Source organism: Elephantulus edwardii, unplaced genomic scaffold (assembly GCF_000299155.1).
Source record: "Elephantulus edwardii isolate Elephantulus edwardi_28Jun2011 unplaced genomic scaffold, EleEdw1.0 scaffold00066, whole genome shotgun sequence".
NCBI lineage: Eukaryota > Metazoa > Chordata > Mammalia > Macroscelidea > Macroscelididae > Elephantulus > Elephantulus edwardii.
Genome location: NW_006399816.1, coordinates 6,161,434 through 6,184,688, shown reverse-complemented (window position 1 = coordinate 6,184,688; position 23,255 = coordinate 6,161,434). Strand labels below are relative to the sequence as shown.

The 23,255-nt window shown below is 40.3% G+C and overlaps 1 protein-coding gene and 1 pseudogene across 1 annotated transcript in view; one reads left to right on the top strand and one right to left on the bottom strand.

The window, feature by feature from the left end:
- Nucleotides 1-3,267: 3,267 nt before the first annotated feature.
- The window catches only part of PTPN9 (protein tyrosine phosphatase, non-receptor type 9), a 143,361-nt gene continuing 123,373 nt past the window's right edge, over nucleotides 3,268-23,255 (bottom strand). The window contains exons 9-13 of the mRNA XM_006888287.1: nucleotides 16,851-16,917; nucleotides 7,254-7,332; nucleotides 5,560-5,710; nucleotides 4,848-5,055; nucleotides 3,268-4,096 (exon numbers count right to left, since the gene is read on the bottom strand). Coding sequence (XP_006888349.1) covers nucleotides 3,882-4,096; nucleotides 4,848-5,055; nucleotides 5,560-5,710; nucleotides 7,254-7,332; nucleotides 16,851-16,917 — 720 coding nt within the window. The 3' untranslated portion in view covers nucleotides 3,268-3,881. The remainder of the gene's footprint in view (nucleotides 4,097-4,847; nucleotides 5,056-5,559; nucleotides 5,711-7,253; nucleotides 7,333-16,850; nucleotides 16,918-23,255) is intronic.
- Nucleotides 15,900-16,555, top strand: LOC102849753 (annotated as a pseudogene).

Genomic DNA, 23,255 nt, shown 5'->3' with positions numbered 1-23,255 from the left:
GGTGTTTCTGAAGAATTCTGTACCATAATACTAGAGGGAAAGTAAAAAAAAAAATTCTCAAATCATAAGCTCATATTTGCTTTTAGCTCACAATACTCTTTTTGCAGTCAACTTTTTAAAGTCAACTATACAGTTCATCTTCTGATTGTGGGTTCTCTCACCTAGTTCAGAGTTGCCTCCAAGAATCATGACTCCTCAGGTTCAGGGCTCCTTCTCTGCATTCCCCTGCTTTTATTTCCTCTTTACACACCTGGAGACTAACACTGCGTATTAATTATCTTCCTGATAGTAAAAACAATAGGTTAACCATAGCGGTAGGGGAAAAGCTACTGATACCTTTCTTTCAAAAATTGGCTGAAAATTCAAGAGACATCAGTTGAGTCAGGACTTGGATACTGCAGTTTCCAAACTTGCATAATGACTCTTATGCATCTACTAGAGTTGGAAGTGAGTTGTACTGCTAACCCAAAGCTGCAGTCTTTAGTGGTTCGAATCTACCTGCAGCTCCCTGGGAAAAAGATGGGCAGCGTCCTGTTAAAATGCACAGCCACAGAAATCTAATGAGGGTCAATATGAGTTCTGAGTGAGTGTTTTAACCACATACTGAGTGGACATAAATAACCTGCATTTTAATGAAGTTCTACAAGTGACAGTCTCCTCACTGACCCTCAGATACAGGCCACAAGAACTGTGTAACTTCTGAGTTTACAGAGAAGCTGGGTTATAGTCTCTTCAAGTAAGGGACAGTTTAAGTCTACCTCTGTTAGACCATTTATTAAACTCATTTCCTACAGATTCTACTGAACTCTTAACTTCTTATTTTCTAAATTTCAGAGATTCTCTGTTCACCTTTTATGTTTCCCCCAAAAAGAATGGAGGCTCTTCTGGGGCAAGGATTTCATGTACAGTTTGCTATATACTTCGGTTCCTGATTAAGATATAAATAATGAACGTGAAAAGACAATGTTGGATGATGAGGAGATGAATAAGGATTAATATCTACTTAATAAGGAGTAATAATTACGTGATCTCACATAAGAGTTAAGAGCACGTAGTGTCAGATGGTTCCAATTCTTATCTGTGGCAAATTAACTTTCCCATGCCTGTTTTTTTTTACTTCTGTCAATACCTAAAACAGAAGGTTGTTTTAAGCTTGTAAAGTTACCTGTTCACACCTAAAAAAAAAAAAGACACTATCTTGAGGATAAATACTAGAAAGCACTTTAAAACAGTGCTTGGAACAGAATAAGCATTTGGTAATTGTTAACTGCTATAATTATTATTCAGAACATCCTAATACTTTGTACATTCTTTTGGCCAGAACTGCCACTGGACAGCCTGTCGCTGGCCAACTAAAGTAGTAAGATGGTGTGAGGAGCTGTCAACTGGGATAAAACTGTTCTATTCTCTTTGAGAGAGATGTAGATGACTTAAGATCTTTCCACAGCACCAAAGAACAGTGCACCTTTCTTTATGTTTCCCTCGGAAAATGACCCCTTGGTATTCCTTACACCAGGAGATCCCAGCTGAGAGAAACAACTTCAAATCGCTCTTCTAGTCCACTACATGCAACGTGAGCTCAAGATCAAGTAGTCAACTTATATGGCTGTAATCTAAGAACTGCTTATATTCTGAAGGAAGGGGGTAGGGGGTGGGGGGAAATACTCTGGCCTTCAAAGACCAAGCACTGTCCTGATCTTTGAGAGAGAAAAAGTACAGAGGAAAGACTGAAAACTTTGCAAGTAGACCTACTGGAGCTTCAGTTCTAAATCATATGGAAATTAAAGAAGAGTAGAGAGAAAAGGGGAGAGAGTAATATCTCCCTGAACCATGTGAAAAGGACAAGAAGGAATGTACACAGCACAAATCTGTGCACTCAGCAAGCACTGGTTCCCTTTATTCTCCCAGACCTAAGGCCACCCACAAGGTGGGTAGCACTCAGAACTGAAAGCCTAGGAGAATCAAGCCTTGGTTCCTCCCTACCTCCCCAGCCCTCCAAAACCACCTCCTAGATCCCTCTTCACCTTCCCAACCCCAGGGTGCTAAATTGAAGAAGCTAAAAGAGTTTGATCATGTCGGTATATTTATATGTAAATACAAAACTGTATCACTGTAAGATATTGAATATGAACATTTACAATTATTTCTGAATCTGACTCAGTCCATTGATGTTAAATACAAAATGAAGAGATTGTAAAAATAAGAATATACACATTCAAAGAGCTTATTACAGTATAAAATTATTGAGGTCTGATCAGCTGCCAACCTCATCTTCTGTGATAGGGGAAAAGGATTTAGGGATTCCTGGCATTTTCGTAGGAATGTGGAGTTCTGAAGAGTCTTGATTCCATCTGGGGCACATCAGGTTGGCTGGGTTCTGGACAAGCAGGGTGGGTTGGGCATGTATGGAGCAGTGCTTACAGGGGACCACCTAGCCCAACCAGGGAATAAGCTTTTCATTGGCACAAAACCCACTCAGTTCAAGCTCAAGGGTCTGGCAGGTCAGTAGACAGGAGGAGGTGGCAAAAGTGTCAAAAGGAAAGAAACCCTCCAGCAAACAAAAAAAAAACGGGGCCCAGCTCAGACTCTCCTAGCAGTTTTCTCTCTCTCGGGCCTGAATTGCCCCTTTGGATTTCTAAGACTTCGTACCGATTGCTTTTGGCTCTGGGTACTCAGGAAGCTCAACTCTACCTCCAGGCCCCTATCTCTGAGGAATAATGAGAGGAAAGAGAGGGTGTGGAATCACAGTGGAGGTATGTTTCCAAAATTGGCAGAGTAAACAGAGAAAAATCACCAGGTAAGTACAATGCATGCTGACTTATGCCAGTGTCACAAAAAAAAACCAGTTGCCACGTAGTCAATTCCAACTCATGACGACCCCACATGTGTCAGAGTAGAGCTGCCTCTACACGGTCCTGTTGTTGTTTCCTCAACAGAATCTTCAGTGACTGGTTTTTCGAAGTAGATAGTCAAGCCTTTCTTCCAAAGCGCTCTGGATGAACCTGAACCTCCAACCTAAGTTGTGTGTTAAACATCTGTACCACCCAAAAAAATGCAGAGAGGAGCAAGTCATTACTTAGGGATAAAGACCTGTGGCAGAAGTGTGGAGAGGGGATGTGTGTATCCTCTTCCATCACTCTGCAGTCTGACAACAGGCAACCCAAAGGGTCTGCAGCCCCAACTACTTTGGGATCAGCAGCAGGGTCCAAATAGCAAGCAGGCCTGAACTGCAACACAAAGCCCCATGAACTTCTGCAAAGAATATCTGTGTGTATATATATTTATAGAATACGACCATATTATCACATACAATATTATTATATACACACACGTACATAAGGACCCATACACATAAGTGCACATACACGCAGCACACACACAGAAAGACAGAAAAAACTGGAATACACGCCCTAGGTATCAACGTGCTTGGCACTCGGGATGCTCTCTAGAATATGTAACTTGGTCAAGCTATCTTGAGAGGAAGGTGGATGCTCACCAAACTTCCCTATTCAATCCGAGCAAGGAGTGGGAGAGAGGAGACCTCAAGAAAGAGAATGGCATTGGAAAGAGGGGGAGGGTCCTTCCCCATTTACCTAGGGGCCCTGGCAAAAATCAATAGCCACAATTTGGTTTTAATAAGGCACAGTTCGATAGCAGGTGCTAAGAATTAAGAACACATTGCTGCTGGCCCTTTCTAGTGGCAATTTCACCACATCTATCTAGCCAATGGGAAAGGCTGCCAGGCGTGCACACGTGCGCTGGGAGACATAAGAAAGAGGTTGGTCCATGACTTCAGCATAACTGATGGTAACATATAGGCTCAGCGGTGTCCAGGGTAGTTTAAGGAAGGCTGGCCAGCAAGAAGGAGGCTTGTGAGACAGTTACTGACTCTCCACAGCCAACAGGTTGTGGCTGGAGGGCACCATGCCTTCCCTCTCTGCAAACTCCAGGATGGCCTTGTAGCAAAAGTAGTACTGCTCAGGGGTCTGGATGCTGAAGGCCCTCTGAGTCCTCATGCGGGACACCGTCTGGAACACGTTAAGGGTGCCAAGCTCTTCCAGCTGTGCCAGGCAGATGTCCAGTGAGCAGAATGTACCTGTAGAAGGAAGAAGTGGTCACACCCTGTTTACCTCCTTTATCTTTACTCCTCTCTCCCAAACAACCCAAGAAGGACTAGATAAAGGAATTCAAAGGCAAGTTCCCTTAAGAAAGGAGGTCACGAGAGTATTAAAGGTCAAAGAAATGAGGAGATCCCTTATTTGTCAGGACAAATATGGGGTACAGGGAGAGTAGGTGGCATAGAGGAACTTCCTGCTTCAATCCCGACAGATAAATAAATAGTACTCCCACACATGGACACTAATTGCCAGAGACTCTCACCCACAGAAGCCTAGAATTAACCAATTCTTCCTGATTTTCTCCCAAAGGAACTTCTGAACTGAGGACAGCAGTCCCTGCAATGTATATCCTCTTAAGGAAAAGGCTGCCGTATGGCTTCAGAACAGAGAGTGCAGCACAGTGGGGGACCCCACAGTAGGAAGAGTTGGGACAGGAAGCCCAAGGACACACACAGTGACCTTCCTCAGAAGGTGACAATACTGCTGAGATGTCCAAAGCATTAAGGCCTAGAGGGCTTGTCTTGTGAACTATTACTTTCTAGCCAGTAACTAGCAATAGAAATACCAAAAGGACATTAAACAGGAATTATTCAGAGTGATTCACCCACGGATCAAATGAGTACTGTCTTGTAAACTAGCATCTTTCACAGATGTGGTCTGAGAGCTTTGTTATTCCTCATCCACCTATCCAGGCCCTAAGTGTGTGGAGAGCTGTGTCAGGTGCATTACCTGTCCTGCCAATGCCTGCACTGCAGTGGACCACGATGGGTGGCTCAGGGGGTTGCCCTTTGGATCGTGCCCCCATGCTGCTGACGGCCAACCTCTGCTGGTTCCTGACCACCCTCAAGAAGTCAATGAGGGAAGCTGCAGAGGAAGGGACGCCATAATCTGGCCAGCTTAGGAACTGGAAGTGGGTCACTTGGCGTTTCTGTCGCTCCTTAGAGGAAAAAAGACACAAAAGTGAGTGAGTTTATTTTGGTCTAACCCTCATTAAACTTCAGGTTTTCCAGATTCTCAACACCCTGGTACTCCCACCAAACTATGGCTCCTACCTAGTAGTACCACACTTAGCATTTTCCCCACAATTATTTGTCCATTACAAAGTGTGAGGTACCCTAAACCAAAGGAAGGGTTGAATGTGTAGAAGGGCAGAATTACTGTATTTGTAATGTCCAGATTTCTTATGTTAGAAGCTTTATTCCTAAGTAATGCCAAGGTGATGTTGAGCCAACATGGCTAATTTTTACAGAGTAATGCCACTGTGATGTTGAGCCAACATGGCTAATTTGTACAAGGTTAAATATCCTGATCCTTTTCTCAGAAAAAAAGCAATCTGCCATAATCTCCTTGGAATCCAACCTATTCCCCATGGAAATTTTCTTAGTAGAAATTTCACCCTACCAAGCTTCAAAAAAGTAACAAAACAGAAACCTGGATTTACCTCTGCATTGTGAATTTCCAAGATGGTTTTCTTGTAATGGTTCATGTTCTCCACGCCTAGGTTGGTCACTGTGAGGAAGCCAAATCGAACCCGAGAGTCTTTCTCTAGTGGCCAGTACTGCCCACACTTCCTCCTGCCACCTTCCTCAAAACTGAAGATACACAGCCAGGTAAGTTCCATCCTTTCTCAGCACAGCAGGAATTCCACTCCCCCCATGACCTGTTGCACCTGAGGCAGCAATGTCACCACTGCCTGCTTCTATCTGACATACCCTTGCTCCTTGATAGAAAAGAAAGGTACCCCCTCTTTCTAAGCAGGTCAAACAGCTATAGTTTCTGTACCTACTCCTTTGTCAGGCATTTAATGAGCATTTACTTTGTCACTTGGTCCCATTCCTGCTCTCTCACAGTACTTGTTGCACATCTGAGCTAAAGACTAGGTAAGCAAAAGAAGGCAGTACAGAAAATATGATGGATAAAAGAACTCTCTGGCCTGTACCTCTGTCACTGTTCATTCTCTTCCCCAGTCAGGGCCCTGGCTCATGGAGGAAAGGGAAAGCATGGCTCTTGAGATGCCAGTGGGATGTTTTTATAAAGTTTAAAGGTCTACCTCCCCACACTGCAGTGGCTTCAAAGCAGCCCAAGGTAGGTACTTTTTCCACTAGTTTCTCTCCAAATCAGAGGGGGCTATAACAATGCCCTGGAGAAGGGAACTGAGCAAATACTGTCATTAATTGTTTTCCTCCCTCATCTGAAAGCTCTGGCGGCTTAGTGGTAAGGAACTGCACTGCCAACATCATGATATGTGGTTCGAATCCACCAAGTGCTCTGTGAGAAACACGAGCAATTAACTCCTGTGCAATTTACTGTCCCTGAAAACCTGCTGGAGGATCAGCTATGCGTCAGTTCCAACTTGTTGGTATACAACAACAACAATATCTGAAACAGGGTATAATTATTGTAAGATACTGATGATATGAATGAAACAAAGTTCCTTAAGTTTTGGCAGATATATGTAGTTTTGTTTTGATTTTCATTATTATTTTGTGTGTGTGTGTGTGTGTGTGTGTGTGTGTGTGTATACCATCAAATCAGGTCTGACTGGTACAGGAGGAGATTGTTCCTCCTTCTCCAGCAGAGCATCTGGTGGATTCGAACCATGCACCTCTGAGGCAGTGCAGCTTCTTGCCACTAGGCCACCAGAGCTCGCCTAGAGTATAGTTTTTTAATATAGTCCTTTCATCAGTCGCTTTCTACTTGCTCTATTTCAAATCTCCTTTTGAAAAATTCTGCTGTAAGCAGAACTATGAATGAGCAGGAAAATGGATAAACACAGCAAGAAGGAGAGCAAAGGTGGAGCTGGTATCCCAGAAAATAGGAAAACAGCTGCCTTCTATAAATAAGGGCTAGATTCAAGTTAAATCAGTGGATAAGGCTAGGACCTTGGAATAGACAGTAACACAGGGGTTACCCGAACCATAGATTCAAGTTTTGGCAAGTTATATCAATCATTTTCCACCATACCTTGCCTGTGTTAACGCTGGGCCAGCTAAGAAAATGCTATGACATCTCAAATACTTTACTATGACTTTCCTAATCCTCATCATTTCTCAGAAGACTGAAACTAAACTTTACTCTTGAAATATCTGTGCTTGTTAGGGTGGCAGGCACTGGAAAAAAAAGGGGTTAACTCACCGTGTGGTCATGACAATCACTAGGACTTTTTGCTCCCATACCATAAGCCAGAAATCACGGTAAGTATTCTCCAAAGGGCCTGGAATGAAGAGAAAACAAGGAACATCACCATGGAAGTGTATCTTTCCATCTTATGATATTCTGTTCTCCCTACAACACACTAAGGGAGTTCTACTGATGTAGTCTGTGGGGAGTTGTGCTGCTAACCCAAAGGCTAGGCCTCTCTAGTGGTTCAAGTTCACCAGCAGCTCCTCAAGAGAAAGATGGGCAATCCCCTTCTAGTGCAATTTACAACCTCTCAAAAACCTGCTGGAGGGTCACCAAAGTTCATTCAACCTCAATGGCAATGAGGAGCATTTTCAACTATATATGTAAAGCACAGGTGTCAGCTCCTGGCTCTTTTCCCTACAACCCTCCTAGTCGGTGTGCTTACAACAATGTCATTTGTGAAGTGTTACGAGACATTGTTGTTGATTGGCATCAAGTCAAGTACGACTCATTAGCTACCCTGTGAACAAAAGACCTAAAGCCTTTCTATAACTATTGTCATTTCTCAAAGTTCATAGAGTTTCCAGAGGCATGTTTAGGAAGTAGATGCCACTCCTGCTAAGAGATGTAGAACCTGCATTTTAACAAAGTCCCCACTTGAGTTGTAGATACACAGGTGTATGTCAGGGTTTCAGCTGTCACAGCTGACACTCTCTCTCTGTTTTCATGCTCTATCACTATCCACCATACCCTGGCTGTGTTAATTGCTCTTCCAACCATATTCTATCATCTCCTCAGATCCAACATGTCTGAAATTCACCCTCCTTCAAATTAAGTTTACCTTTCAACTCCCATCTCAGTCACTAAGTCCTAGAAAGGTTTTATGTTTAAATGGTTTTTTATTTCATCTTTTACTCGCTCCCCAATGTTACTGCTGACTCTGCTCATGACCACATCATCATCCCATTGTCTAAGTTACTGTAATTCCACCTCAGTTTCCAGTTAAGTTTGTTTTGTTGACACTATGTTAGTTTACTATACTGTTCTGAAAGGTCTCTTTCCCTTCTAGTCTGTTTTAGATAGTCCAACCAGTTAAAGTTTTAAGTCACTTCATCAGAGTGATAATGCTTATCAAGGTCATTTCTGCTCTCTGTTCCTGTGCTGTCTCCTTTACCTGCAAGGCAGTCCATTTTCCACCAATTTTTAAGTGCTTCCTCTTCGTTGAACCTTTCTCTGACCACCACACTTCTTGTGCGGCCCCCTTACCCCTGAGCTCTTGACTGGTACAGGTAGATCTATCTAAACAGCTTAATGATTTCATTTACACAATCTTATTATCAATCACTGTCCTTTGTTGCCATTAATCAAGACTCTATCTAAGGAGGGCTGGTGGCCTAGTGGTGAGAAATTGCATTACCAACCCAGAGGCCAGAAGGTGCCAATCTACCAGCTAGAAATCCACTGGAGGGTCTGCTATGAGCTGACAGCACATAACAACAACAATCAAGTTTCAGCAAACATGAGCCGGAGGACAAGGGCTGTGCTGCTGAGCCCTCCTGCATAGGGCTGGACACAGTAGAAATTTTGTGGCTACTTGCAGGACCATCATCTTTCCCTCAACAGAAACAAAAAGCTTGTCACCTAGACTCTGAATCACAGCCAGCCCATGCATTACAGAGCAGAGCTGCTCCACATTGTTTTCTGGGCTGTAATCTTGATGCCAGGCCTTTTTTTTTCTTCCTGGTGGTACTATGTGAGTTTGAATCATCAACCGTTAGGTTACCAACTAAGCACAAATCTACACCATTCAAAGAACTTCCCTCTTAATTAAGAGAGTTGGGACAATTTCTGAACTCAGGACAATTTCTTGTAATTTTCCAATACACCCTTACCCCCCATGCCCACTTTCAAGGAAGGGAAATATAAAGGATTTTTGCCTGGAAATCAGCTGGGCTTTTCTGCTGGTTCCACTACCATTTCTGCTAAACTCCTTTGGTAAACACTAAAGGGTTGGGTTTGGTTTTTTTTTTAAATAAAGTTCTTATTTTATACTGGTTGGCTTTCTAAGATCATATACATTGTTTTTCTCACCATATCTTTCTCATTTACTTTACCCACCTCATCCTCTACCCATCAAATTGTACGACTCTGTAATTACCCCTGCCCATCCTCACCTTCTGCTCTACCATTCCCGCCTTGGATAGTCATACATGTTTTACTAGTTATGTTTCTATTTCTACAATAATGGTCTTATACAGTATTTGTCCTTATGGGACTGAATTAGTTCAATTAACATAAAGCACTTCAGTAAGTCCCAAGTTTGATGGTGATTTGAAAATCATTGCTCCTGCATACTACGTAGTATTCCACCACGTGTTGTTTGTTGTTGTTGTGTACCACAGAGTCGGAACCAACCCAGAGCTGATCTTCCAGTGGTTTTTCAGAAGCAGTTAATCACATGTGAGGTGAGTGCCCATCCTTCCCCATAGAGCAGCTATTGGCCTCAAACCGCATGACTTTGGGATTGCAGCACAATATCTTGCCACTAGGCCACTAGAGCTCCATGTAAATGTACCATAATTTCTCAATCCATTTGATTGTGGTTGGGCATCTGAGCTGTTTCCATGTTCTTGGGATGGTGAATAAGGCTGTTATGAACGTTGGTGTACAAATCTCCACTGTGCCTCAGTTCTAATTTTCTTGGGATATATTCCAAACAGTGGAATAACTGGGTCATATAAAATTTCTATCTTCAGCTTTTTGAGCAGATGCCAAACTGCCTTGCAGAGAGCGGTTGTACCATTTTACACTCCCACCAACAGTGTATAAGAGTTCCTATCTTTCCACATGCTCTCCAACATTTATTACTTTTTGACCTGTTAAAACTTTGCCACTGTAGCTGGGGTGAGATGGTATCTCACTGTGGTTCTGATTTGCATCTCTCTTCTTGCCAGTGATTTTGAGCATATCTTCATGTGTCTGTTGGCCATCCAAGTATCTTCCTCTGTGAAAAGTCTTTCCATTGTCTTTTGCCCATTTTGTAATTATGTTATCAGTCTTTTTCTTGTGGAGGCCCTGTAGGTTTCTATAAACTTTTTTTTTTGGTGTGGAGTTTTGTTTTTTAATATTTTTAAAATTTTGTTTTATTTCATTATTTTTTTGTGTGTACCATCAAATCAGATCTAACTGATACAGGAGGAGATTGTTCCACCTTCTCCAGCAGAGCATCGGGTGGATTTGAACTGTGTACCTCTGAGATTGCAGTGCAGCTTCTTGCCACTAGGCCACCAGAGCTCGCTCTATAAACTTTTGATATGAGACCTTTGTCTGAAAAGGTATTTCCAAATTTTTTTTCCCCAGTCAGAAGGTTTTCTTAACACTGAAGTTTTATGATACTGGAACTCTTCCTGTGCAGAAGTATGTGAGGTTTTAGAAATAAGATGAATGTTCAACAAGAAAAGCTTAGATTAACAAAATTATGCCATATTAATATTTTAGGCAGTTCATGAAAGAGATGTTTTAAAGTATGTATTTTTTTCTACAGAGGATGATTCATAAGGTACCATTACATAAAAAAGATAATGTACAGAAAGAACTAATTTTAGTAGACATTTTACATGTATATGGACATATCTATATATACTTGTATAAAAAGTCTAGGAGAAGAAGCTACAAAATGTTAATATTCTCTCCACTTTTACTTAAGCTAAGCCCTTCTAGATTGGTAGACTTCTATTCTACAAATTTTTAGTTAACAGGAATTGCCATTATATGCATGTTATGAAGATAAGAAAACTTTTTGGGAAAAATGTTCTCTGATTCCCAACCTAGTCCTGTACCACAGCAGGTCTCATGTAGTTTATTGTCCACATCCAAATCACTACAGAACTGGGGACTGCTGAGCAGGCAGAACATCTTTTATCCCAAATTCAATTCAGACACAGGCTAGGAAAGATTTTTTTTATTAAATATTTTTTATTATTATTACTTTTAATGAAAATTTAGAGACTTTGGATTTCCATTCATTCACTGTTGCACCCTCACCCACAGTTCACTCTTCTCTTTGAAAAGTAAAAGAAAAACCCTTTCAATGTTATATAATCCCTCCCTCCAAGTCCACTCCACTAGGCAGCCTTTGTTCTGGACTCTAGTTATGACAATAATATCTAATCACATATCCCTTTTAAACAGTTTTCTCCCTCACCTGTTTCAAAGCAGTATACATTACTTATCCCATCTTTCTCAGTCTCCCCCCAATCCCAAATGTCAGTCCTGTTTTACTACAGTGGCACTATGCAGTATTTGTCCTTTTGGGACTGAGATACTTCATTCAGCATAATGTCCTCCAGGGTCACTCATTTTGTATAATATTTCATGAGTTCCTTGTTTTTCAATGCAGCATAGTATTCCATTGTGTGAATATACCACAGCTTCTCTATCCATTCATTTGTTGATGGGCACATAGGTTGTTTCCAACTCGTTGCTATTGTGAACAAAGCAGTGATAAACATGGGTGTGCAGAAAAGGAAGATTTTAACTTGAAAGGCTCAAGGGGGTGATTTAAAAGAGAAGTCACCCTTCTCAGATCAGACCCTTTAAGTGGACTTATTTAAAGAAACAAAGCCAAAAGTTTATGCTGACATAGGTACTGACTTAGTCTGCAAGGATTTCTGAACCAAACAGACATGAGTGCAAATACTGGCTCTGCACACGCTAAATGAATGCAAAGTCACTTAGCCTCTCTAAGTACCAGTTTGTTCATCTATAAAATAGGCAGTTTTTATGCGTATTAGAGATTATATACCCAGTACATAAGAGAACTATTTAATATGACACATACTGTTAGTAGAAAAATTATTGTAAATGAGAATCAGAATCCTGAATATAGCCAAGGAGACTGGCTCAGCAAATCAATTCAGCTGCCTCAGTATTATGGGCAACTCCTTCCCTCTCTAGCATCATCTGGAGCTGTACTTATATTTCATTTTACGGTCCTGATAGATACTGAGGAGAGCTCTGGTGATCTGGTCCTTAGGGGCTTAATCGGCTAAGCGAAAGGTAGTCCCTCTCTGGCAGTTCAAATCCATCTATGACACTATGGGAGAAAAATAGGCTATCTTTTCCAGTGCAAGTAACAGCTTTTGAAAACCTGCTGGAGGTCAGCTATGAGTTAGTGCTGATTTGACAGTAATGAATCTGATTTTTCTGATAGATGGTAAAGCCTTTTAAAGGTTGAAGACATACTTTCTAATACTTGATTTAAGAATTCTTTCCTCCTGGAGAAGTTTCATCTAGATTTGGTCATCAAAGTCAGCTTAAAGAATTTAATCCTTATATAATTAACAACTCTAGGCAGTTAAAGAGTTCTGCTGACCTAGTGGCAAAAAGCTGTGCTGCACTTCTAAAGGTACATGGTTTGAATCCACCAGCTGCTCTGTGGGAAAAGGATGAGCAGTCTCTTCCTGTGCCATAAACTGACTCTGAAAACCTGCTGGATGGTCAGCGATGGGTCCGATCTGACTCAGTGGTACCCAACAACAGGCAGTGCACACTCCTCAACCAAGACATAGGAGCATTCTGAAACAACTAGCCTTCAAAAGCCCATCCATGAAGAGGGAGAAAAATGTGCAACAATGACTGAATGAAAATCTAACTTTTCTGTAAATGTTCATTAAAATCACAATAAAATATATATTAAAAAAAAGAAAAAGTACAACAATAATGAATGGAAATCCAAATCTCTAAATTTTCACTGACGTTAATAATAAATTAAAAAAAAAATAAAAGAAAAAGGAAAAAAGTTCATCCATACTAAAGTCGTCCTCTTCAATTAAACTCCTACTTTCATGCAGATCACCCATGTGATACCTGCCAAAAATCTTTCCTGATAGTTCTTTTGTGTCTTCATAGGGTCTCTAAAACATTCCTTTTGAAGGGAGTGGTAGCCTTGCAAGGGGAAACAAACAACCCAACTGTGACCATCAGACCACTTAACAAGGTGCCAAAACTTGAAAAGTTATTTTTTCTTTTCACCAAATTTTTATTTTGAAAGTTTTCAAACTTCCATAAAGCTGAAATAGTATATGTATCCATATAATCTTTAGCTAGAAAGTTACCATAATGTTTGCTTCTGTTTCTATGTAGATACACATATTTTCCTTTTTTACAAAACCATTTAATGCTAAATAGTACAAGGCCTTTCTTTACTAAATACTTGAACATATATCAGGAGATCAAGGACATTCTCCTATATAACAATACAGTTATCACACCTAAGCACCTAAACATTGATATAATAACATTAACACACAGCCTCTAATCCTCCCAACAGTTTGTCCTATTTTATTTTCCTTCTCTTGACTGAGGATCCAAGTGTAATTAGACACTGAATTTAGCCATCTCTTTGTTGTTGTTAGGTGTTTTTAAGTAGACGAAGACCCACAGCAACCCTCTGAACAGCAGCCAGATTGAAAGCTAGCCCAATCCTGCACCATCCTCACTATCTCCAATATGCCTTCTATTGCAGGAACTGTGTGTGTGATCTCATTAAGGGTCCTCTGCTTTTTTTTCCTCAGCGTGATGTCTTTTACTTTTTTTTTTAATTTGTGATGTCTTTTTCTAAGGACTGGCACCTCCTGACAACATGTCCAAAGAATCTGAGATGAAGTTTCACCACCCTTGCCTCTAAGGAGCACACTGGTTATATTCCATACAAAACAAATTTGTTCTTTAGGCAATTAATGAGATATTCAATATTCTTTGACAACAACCACAATTCAAAGGCATCAGTTCTTTGATCTTGGTCATCACCCAACATTCACATGTATATAAAGCAAATGAAAATACCATGGCTTAAAATAAATAAGGCACATCTTACTCTCTGAACTGACATTCTTGCTCTTGAACACTTTAAAGAGGTCCTTGACAGCAGATTTGCCCAGTATACCATGTCTTTTGATTTTGTGACTGCTGCTTCCATGATATTGATTATGGACCCAATTGAAATGAAATCACTGACAACTTCAATCTTTTCTCCATCTATCATGATGTTGCCTACTGGTCCTGGTAAGGATTTCTGGGTTGTTTTTTTTTATATTGATGTACAATCCATACCGAAAACTGTAGTCTTTGATCTTTTTTAGAAAGTGCTTGAAATCTTGACTCTGCAAGCAAGGTTGCAACATCTGCATAATGTAGGCTGTTGAGTCTTCTTCCAATTCTGATACTATATTCTTCCTCAGCTTCTTGAATTATTTGGTCACCATTCATACTGAATAGAATACAACCATAATGGACACTTTTTCTGTTTAAAGCCATGCAGTAAGTACCCTCTTGTTCTGTTCAAACCACTGCTTCTTGATCTATGTACAGGTTTTGCATCATCATAATTACGTGTGCTGGAATTCCCATTCTTCTCAAAGTTACTCATAATTTATTATGATCCACACAATCTAATGCCTTTGGATAGTCAGTTCCAGGGCTGTAAACTGTAATAGGAGACTGCTTATCTTTTCCCCAAGGAGCCACTGGTGGATGTGAACCATCAGAGATGAGTGAGGCTTTGATTTAGCAGCAAACCTTTCTACTGACTATGCCTCCAGAGATTCTTATGTATCACAGTGTCACTGTTATGTGCCATGAAATAAAATATGACTCAGAGCAATCTTACAAACAACAGTTCTGAACCTTGCCCAATTCTGTACCTCCCTCACCATCTGACATATTTGAACCCGCTGTTACAGGTACTGTGTCAGTGCATCCTGTTGGGATCTTCCTCCCCTATGCTGACCCTCCACCTTCCCAAGCATGATGTCCTTCTCCAGGGGCGCCTCCTTATACCACGCCCAAAGTATATGAGATGGAGTTTCACCATCCTTGCCTTCAAGGAACATTCTGGTTTTACTTTCTCCAGGACACACTTATTTGTTCTTTTAGTAGTACATGGCATATTCAATGCTTTTTTCCAACAGCATAACGCAAAGGCATCAATTCTTCTATCAGCCTTAGTCACTGTCCAACTTTCAGATGCAAAGTAAATAACTGAAAAGACCATAGCTTGGATCAGGCACACCTCAGTCTTTAAACTGACACCATTGCTCTTTAGTATTCTGGAAAGGTCCCTAATAGCACATTTTCTCAGTGCAATAAGTCTTTTGATATCTAGGAGGCCCACGATATGCCATTATTGGTGATAATAAGTTTGATCACCTGGTTAAAGAGGTATAGGCCAAACCTCTTACTTGTCATATTCTGAAATGATCAAAGGGCCTTATTCCTATATATACTAGGCCCATTTTGTCCTCCTTCCTGTGTTGATTTCTTCCTATCCAGTTTAACAACTTGGTATCTTCATTAAGGTTGGCAAAGGTCAAGTAAAGAGAGTTATAGAGGTCATTTATAAAAAATTTGACTGAAATTATCTTAGTCAAGCACTTTAGTATCAGATTGGGCCATGGATAGATTGTCCATGTCAGAACACTACTTCCTATGCTCTTTGATAGTAAAGAGAACAGTAATGGCCTCTCAGGATAACACACATCCATACATTGGACTCAAAAGGAATTACTGGAGAGGAGAGGGGAAGAGTAGAGAGAATAAAGTATTCTACAAATGTTATCTGAGAAATTCCACTGACAGAGGTAGCCTTCTACACTAAATATGAAGAGCCACTGGCCAGTGAGTTATGATGCTCTGCTCCTTGTATTTAGAATACTAAGCCACACTCTTCTTAGGCTGGTGCTCAGTACAAAAAAGGCCATATTCAGTTCAAGTGTGAAGACTGTGAATTCCAATGGCGAGAAACTAGATGAATGTCTGGCATCTCTCGGGCTCTTCTTGAGCTTGAGGTGAACCTAAAAGCTCAATTAAGGGAGCTGAAAAGAACCACAGCTAAGGAAATTGAAGCTGGTAGTGGTCGGAAAGCTATTATGATCTTAGTTCTCATTCCTCAACCGAAATCTTTCCAGAGGATAGAAGCCCGTTTAGTACGTGAACTGGAGAAAAAGTTCAGTGGAAAGTATGTTGTCTTTATTGCTCAAAGAAGAATTATGCCTAAAATTAACTCAGAAAAGCTGCACAAAAAATAAGCTAACACGCGCTAGGATTTGTACCTTGACAGTTGTGCATGGTGCAATCCTCAAAGACTTGGTATTTCTGAATGAAATTGTGGGTGAGAATAGGTGTCACACTGGATGGATGCCAGCCAGTTTATAAAGATCCATTTGGACAAAGAATAGCAGAATAATGCAGGGCAAAAGGCTGAAACTCTTTCTGGAGTGTATAAAGATGTTAATTTTAAATGCCCAGAACTTTAGTTGTGAACAAAATGATTAAATAAAATTATCATTCATAGAAAAAAAATAAAAAGTAAAAAAATACTAAGCCAATCCAAAAGCATGTAGGTAGTAGTATTGTGTCTGAATCTCTAGTTTATCCATATGCAGTGAGTTTCCAGGAACCCTCCACACTCATCTGTCTTCCTCAAAAAACACAATCTATTAGTTTTAAGAGCACTTCATGTCACCATTTCCTTTATGCCATCATCAGGTACAAGGAATCACAAGTAGATGGCACAAAACCAACTTGTAAATAAATGATGGACCAGCTTACCTTGTGTACCAATATAAGCATTCTTTTGCTTGTAGCCATCCATGAAACTGGCATTGATGTAATCTGTCTAATGATAAAAGGAGACATCATTGTAGCTGTGTGGATTACACAATTTGAATGAGAAAGTAACCTACTGGATAAATACAACCCAAGATGAAGCTAGTCTCTTCCTGATAAGCAGAAAATGAGTGAAAAGAACAATTCAAACTACCACTCAGCAAATGATGCTGAAACAAATGAATATCCATATGAAGAGAATAAAGTGGGATCCCTTCCTCACACCATATGCAAAAAATGAACTCAAAACACATCACAGACCTACAAGTCTCTAAAAGGTTGTTTTCCTTTTCTTGTTGTGTACCATCAAATTAGATCCAACTGGCTTAGGAGGAGATTGCTCCTCCTACTCCAGAGGAGCATCTAGTAGATTTGAACTGTGCACCTTCCAGATTGCAGCACAGCTTCTTGCCACTAGGCCACCAGAGCTCCTATAAAGATTTGTTTTATAGATAAAACTATAAGGACAAACAAAACTATAAAACTCAGAGGAGAAAATATAGGAATAAATCTTTGTGACACTGGTGCTGGGAAAGCCTTTTTAGAAAGCACAAGTGTCAAAAGAAAAAACAGGAAATACTTGATTAAAATTAAAAAAGCTTTTGTATGTCAAAGGACCCCATCAAGAAAGTGAAAGAAAAAAGGTATTTATTTTGCTGTATATATTTTTAACAACAAAACAAAATTAAAAACGTGGTAAAAAACAACACACACTGGGAGAAATTATTAATAAAATATACGGTCTGACAAAATGCTTCCATAAAAATTACAGCCAGAGGGGATAAATAAACAGGGCATTGAAACAGATGAGGAAGAGGACTGTTTGAAAGGGATATAATGTTAGGTATTACTGTCATGACAGGAGTCCAAATTAAAGGCTGCATGATGGAGTGGACTTGGGGGGAGGGACTGTATAACAATTAAAGAATTTTTCTTTTACTTTTCAAAGAGCCAACTAGGGAGGAGTGGTGGGCAGCGAGAAAAGTGCAACAATGAATGAATGGAAATCCAAAGTCTCTGTAAATTTTCATTAAAATTAATAATAATAAAAAATCTATATTGAAAACCAATAGACAATTTCCCCTCTCGAAAACACCTCCCCCAAAAAAACCCCTACAGTCCAGAAAATTCTAAGGAGCTATTCTACTTTGTAACACATGGGGTCACTGTGAGTTGGAGGTAACTCAAAGGTAACAACATATCTGATAAGAGACTTTTTCTAGAATACAAGGAGTCATTCTGGTGGTACAGTGATTAAAGCATTCAGATGCCAAACAAAAGGTCAGTGGTTTGAACCTACTAGCTGTTCCATGGAAACAAGATGCTTCCAGAAATACTGAGCCTTAGAAATCCCATTTTATTATGTCTTGTAGAGTTACTATAAGCTGAAATAAACTCAATTGTAATGGGCTGTTGAGAATACATAAAGAGCTCTTACAACTCAATAATATAAATAATCCAACTAAGTACACAAAAACATGCTCAAAATCATTAACCACTAAGGAAAAGCAAATGAAAACCACAAAGAGATACCACCTCCCACTCATTCTAATGGAGCTGGTGGCATAGTCTGTAGGGAGGAAGTTGTGTTTGCTTATCCAAAGGTGCTGCCTCTCTTGCAGTTCAAATCTACTTACTAGAATGATTATAATCAACTAAACAAGTGTTTGCAAGGATGTAGATAAATTGGAACCCAAACTACTGTAGTGTCAAATGGTGCAGCCACTTTGGAAAATAGTTTGCCAGTTCTCCAAAGACTAAAAATAGTTACTATATTACAGCAATTCAACAGCAATATCCAAGAGAATTGAAATGTGCCCGTACAAAAAAGCTGTGCATAAATTTTCACAATAGCCAAAAGTGTAAATAGCAATACAATAGCCAGAAAGTAGAAATAGTCTAAAAGCCCTTCAGTTGATAAATGGATAAAATAAATATGGTATCTCCTTACAATGGAATGCTATTCCACAATAAAAAGAAAGGTGTACTGATAGATGCTACAGCATGACTGAATCTTGGAAACATTATGCTAAAGGAAAGAAGCTACATATGACTTATATGAAATGTTTAGAATAGGAAAAATTACAAAGATAGAAAGTAGGTTCATGTTTGCCTAGGGCTAGAGATGGGAGTGGAGGAGGAGAGACAGAGAGGCTTCATTATTGGGGTGATGGAAATGTTCTAAAATTGACTGTGGTGATGGCTGTACAACTCGGTAACCATAAGAAATTTTAAATGGGTGTATGGAACCAACTCATAGCTGACAAGAGGAGATGAAGTGTTTTTTCCACCAGAAATCTGGAGGATTTGAATTGTCAGAGAGGTTCCACCTTTGGTTTGGCAGTGTAACTCCTTTTGGACTATGCCATCAGAGTTCCCAGGGTATGGGAAAGTATATCTTAATAAAGCTATTGTGTATAAATGTGTGTATGAATGTAAGAATATGTTGTTATTACTGTTTTGTGCTGTCGAGTCAGAACTGACTTATACCTGAGCCTCTAGCGAATCAGGTTTTCCTATGTGATTTACAGCCTTGGAAACCCAAGAGTCATCTATGAGCTGGTTCAGACTCATTATAATGAATGAGAGAGAGAAAGACAGAGAGACAGAGAAAAGAGAGACACACACACACACACAGAGAATGAAAAAGAATCTCAGTACTATCAAAAAAGAAGTAGAGAATGCAGCTTATTCTTTGGGCCAGAGTTACCTGAACAAGACAGAGTGAGACTGACACATGGAAGCCCAGATGGCGGCAGTGGCTTGAGCAGCAGTGAAGAACCAGAGGCTAGTGAGACAGAGCTGAACCAGATCAGCCGCCCCATGGAACCGTGCTCAGAGCTTTGGTCTAGGCTTACTGGTAGAGTAGGGGCAGTGGGGCCCAACTAAAAGATCTCTGCAACACCTGTCTGAGAGCAGGACAGAGCCCAAAGCCTCAAGGCCAAGGGTCAAAGAGATGCCTGAGAACAGCCTAAAAAAAAAGAGGCTCTGATTGAAGACTTGCATCCTGAGTGTTTATAACCTAAATTGGAACTTTTTACATCCCTAAGAAACATGTAATAGTAAGTACTGTCTCTGAGTTCTATATGTTGTTGTTGTTAAGTGCCATCGAGTCAGAGGCGATTCATAACGATCCTATGAACAAAAGACCTGGACACCTATATAATTTTCATCTTTTCTCCAGGTTCATAGGGTTTCCAGAGGCAAGCTATTACAGAAGTGGATGCCAGTCCTGCTTCCAACCTTGTTTTAATTGGGGAGCTCCACCAAACACTGTCCACCATGGGTAACCATTCTTGCATTTGACACATCAGTGTCACAGTGTTCAGCTTCACAGCAACCACTAGTTACCTCTATACAGCAAGTGGACATACCAGGGTTATATGACCTATAAGAATGTTTCACCAAAAACAAGTAAAGGCAGGCCTGAGAGCTTCAGATTAGAATCACCCACCTTTGGTTTGGGAGCATGACTTTCTGTCCACTAGGCCAACTGATCTCTCTCTATGCTGTTGTTGTTCTATATAGACACTGCAATAAATTATTGAACCTAGTAGTGGCACAGTGAGAGTGATGTGAAGGATAGTTAATGTTAGAATTGACAGAAGGTGTAGGAGTGTAGGGGGTATGTTTTGCTTAAAAATCAACTCTGTGCTGCTGATGTCCTTGAAAGGGATTCTTCACCTGTGGGGTTAACAGACTTTGTCACTCTCAAACTCGCTGCAGTGTTTTTACATAAAGGAGTCTATTTACATGGACTATCTTGAATACATAAATGTACAGAGACCAAATTTATTAATGCTTACCAGAGGTAAGCAGGCAAGGAGATGAAGGGGGAATACAATGTTGAGGGGACACTGAGCTTCTGTTAAAAGTGATGGTATATAAAACAACAATAAGATATCATCTTACCCCAGCAACAATAGCAAAGTTCAAGAGGGCAGCAAACAACAAATGCTGGTGAGGATGTGGAGAGACTGCAACTCTCATTCACTGCTGATGGGTATGTAAAATGGTACTATGGAAGGCAGTCTGGTGCTTTCTCAAAAAGTTGGAAATGGAAATATCATCTGACCCAGCTATTCCACTACTAGGAATATACCCTAGAGAAAACAGAGTCATGATGCAGACAGATGCACACCTATCTTTATTGCAGCATTATTCACAGCAGTGAAGAGATGGAAGCAAATGAATGACTAAAAAACGGTGGTATATCCACAAAATGGAATATTATGCCCAATGAAAATAATGAACTTGTACACAACCTGATCAGTCTGGAAGACATTATACTGAATGAAATAGTCACAAAGGTCAAATACACCATTGGACTACTGTTATAAAAACAGAATGGACATGGAGGAGAGGAGAGAAAGGAACGAATGGTTAGATAACGAAACCTAAACTGGGATGGGAAAAGGATGGGAATGTTTGAAGAGAATACATGATTAGACACTGCATGGATGGCAAGTGACAATCTGGAACAAGTCATGCATTACAAAGTGAATTGATAAGAGAAGGAGAGAGGAAAATGTGTATCATTGAATGAATGAAAACCCATCTTTTCTGTAAACTTTCACTAAAATGCCATTTTTTTAAAAAAGTATAATTTGGGAAGGGTAAAAGGTGATGGTTGAGCAAAATGATGAACATAATTAATGTCACTAAAAATACATGTGAATATTGACAAAGTATTAAAGGTTTTGTTACATATATATTTATCACAATTAAAAAAGAAAGGAAGAAAGAAAAAACTGTTAGAATTTTGGATACTGTAGTACAAGGAGGACAGGAAAGCAAGCCAAGTCACAAGAGGAGGAACACACCATTCATCCTGCTGTACACAAAAATAGTAGTGTGAGTGAAGAAAGAAGCAACTGTATCATATCTAGGACCATCAAGAGAATGGACTGAGCACACAGGCTCCACTGCCACCTGGATTAAACTCAGAGTAACAGCCAGTTAAATCTGACAGAGTCTCATGCCTCCTCTGGCATAATAGAGAAAAAGGGAGCCAACATGAGACAGAACTGACCTGGGACTGCTACTCCATGGAGCCATAAACAGTGGCCTCTGCCAATTCTTGCTGGAGGACTGAAGACAGGGAGGGCTAAGATACCATAAATGGCAAGGCTAAGAGATCTTTGTGATACTAACCTAAACCATGAGGCTGAAGGTCAAAGGGCCTGCAAGCACACATGGGAAGCTTTCCTGACTGAGGAATTATATCCTGTTACCAACCCAAGATATAACCTGCTAACTACCTTAATAAACCCTATAATTTTGAGTATGACTCTATGAGTAGAAGAATCATGAGGGTTCTAGGTTGGCATTAATATTGGTAGATGTGCGGGAGTGTAAAGCCATGTTTGATCTTATGGGAAATGGTTTTGTGTTGTATGCTGTTGATGGGAGCAGTTGTGAAGTTAGCAGAGGTCAGATTCTGCCCTCCCACACCACTCCCATTCTTTTACAGATCCTCTCATGATTCTTCTCTGGACATCTTCTCCTGTCTCCCAATGTCCTCAGTCTTAACTTGCATCATTACACATAATCACAAGATCTCTGTAACCATTCTTTGAGTTGTTAAGAGAAACACAGGTGTGGCTCTAAGTTTAAGACAATATACCTAATAGAGAGTATCCAGCACTGAGATAAGCAGAGTAGAGTCTAGAGGGTTGAGGAAAAACAGGGTGAAAAACCGTTTCAGAAGGAAACTGGCCAAGAGGTACGAAGCAAACTAGAGAAAAGCTATTCTTCATTACAAGGCAGAGAGGTTATAGTCTGAACTTTCAGCACTCAAGAGCTACTCTTAGAACACATCTCCACTGGATGGTCAAACCCATCTTACTTGGATGTGTCCACTAGCTAGCAGATTTACCCACAGCATACAAATTTTTTTAGTCAAGAATTTCCTGTTCTCTCCACCCACAATAGGTAGTATAGACTTCATACTGTTCATGTTCTACTCTGACTCAGACAATCTTACTGAGTTAATGACCATCTTCAGCCAACCCAGCAAATGAAAAGCCAAGCTTTTCTATCCAGGATCCTCCCATAATTCATCAAAGCCTGTCCTCTGCTCAATCTGACACACTGACAAAGTATGCCCTCCCAGAACCCAGGTGAGAAGGCATAAAAAGGCACAAAGGATGAGCTCTGGTGGCCTAGGGGCTAGAAGCTGCACTGCAATCTCAAAGGCAAGAGGTCCAAGGGCACCAGCTGCTCTGAGGGAGAAAATCTGCAATCTCCTGTGTGATTAACTAACTGCTTCTGAAAACCCACTGGAGGGTCAGCTATGAGTCAGTTCCAACTCTACAGTACACAACAATAATCAATATGTAATATATA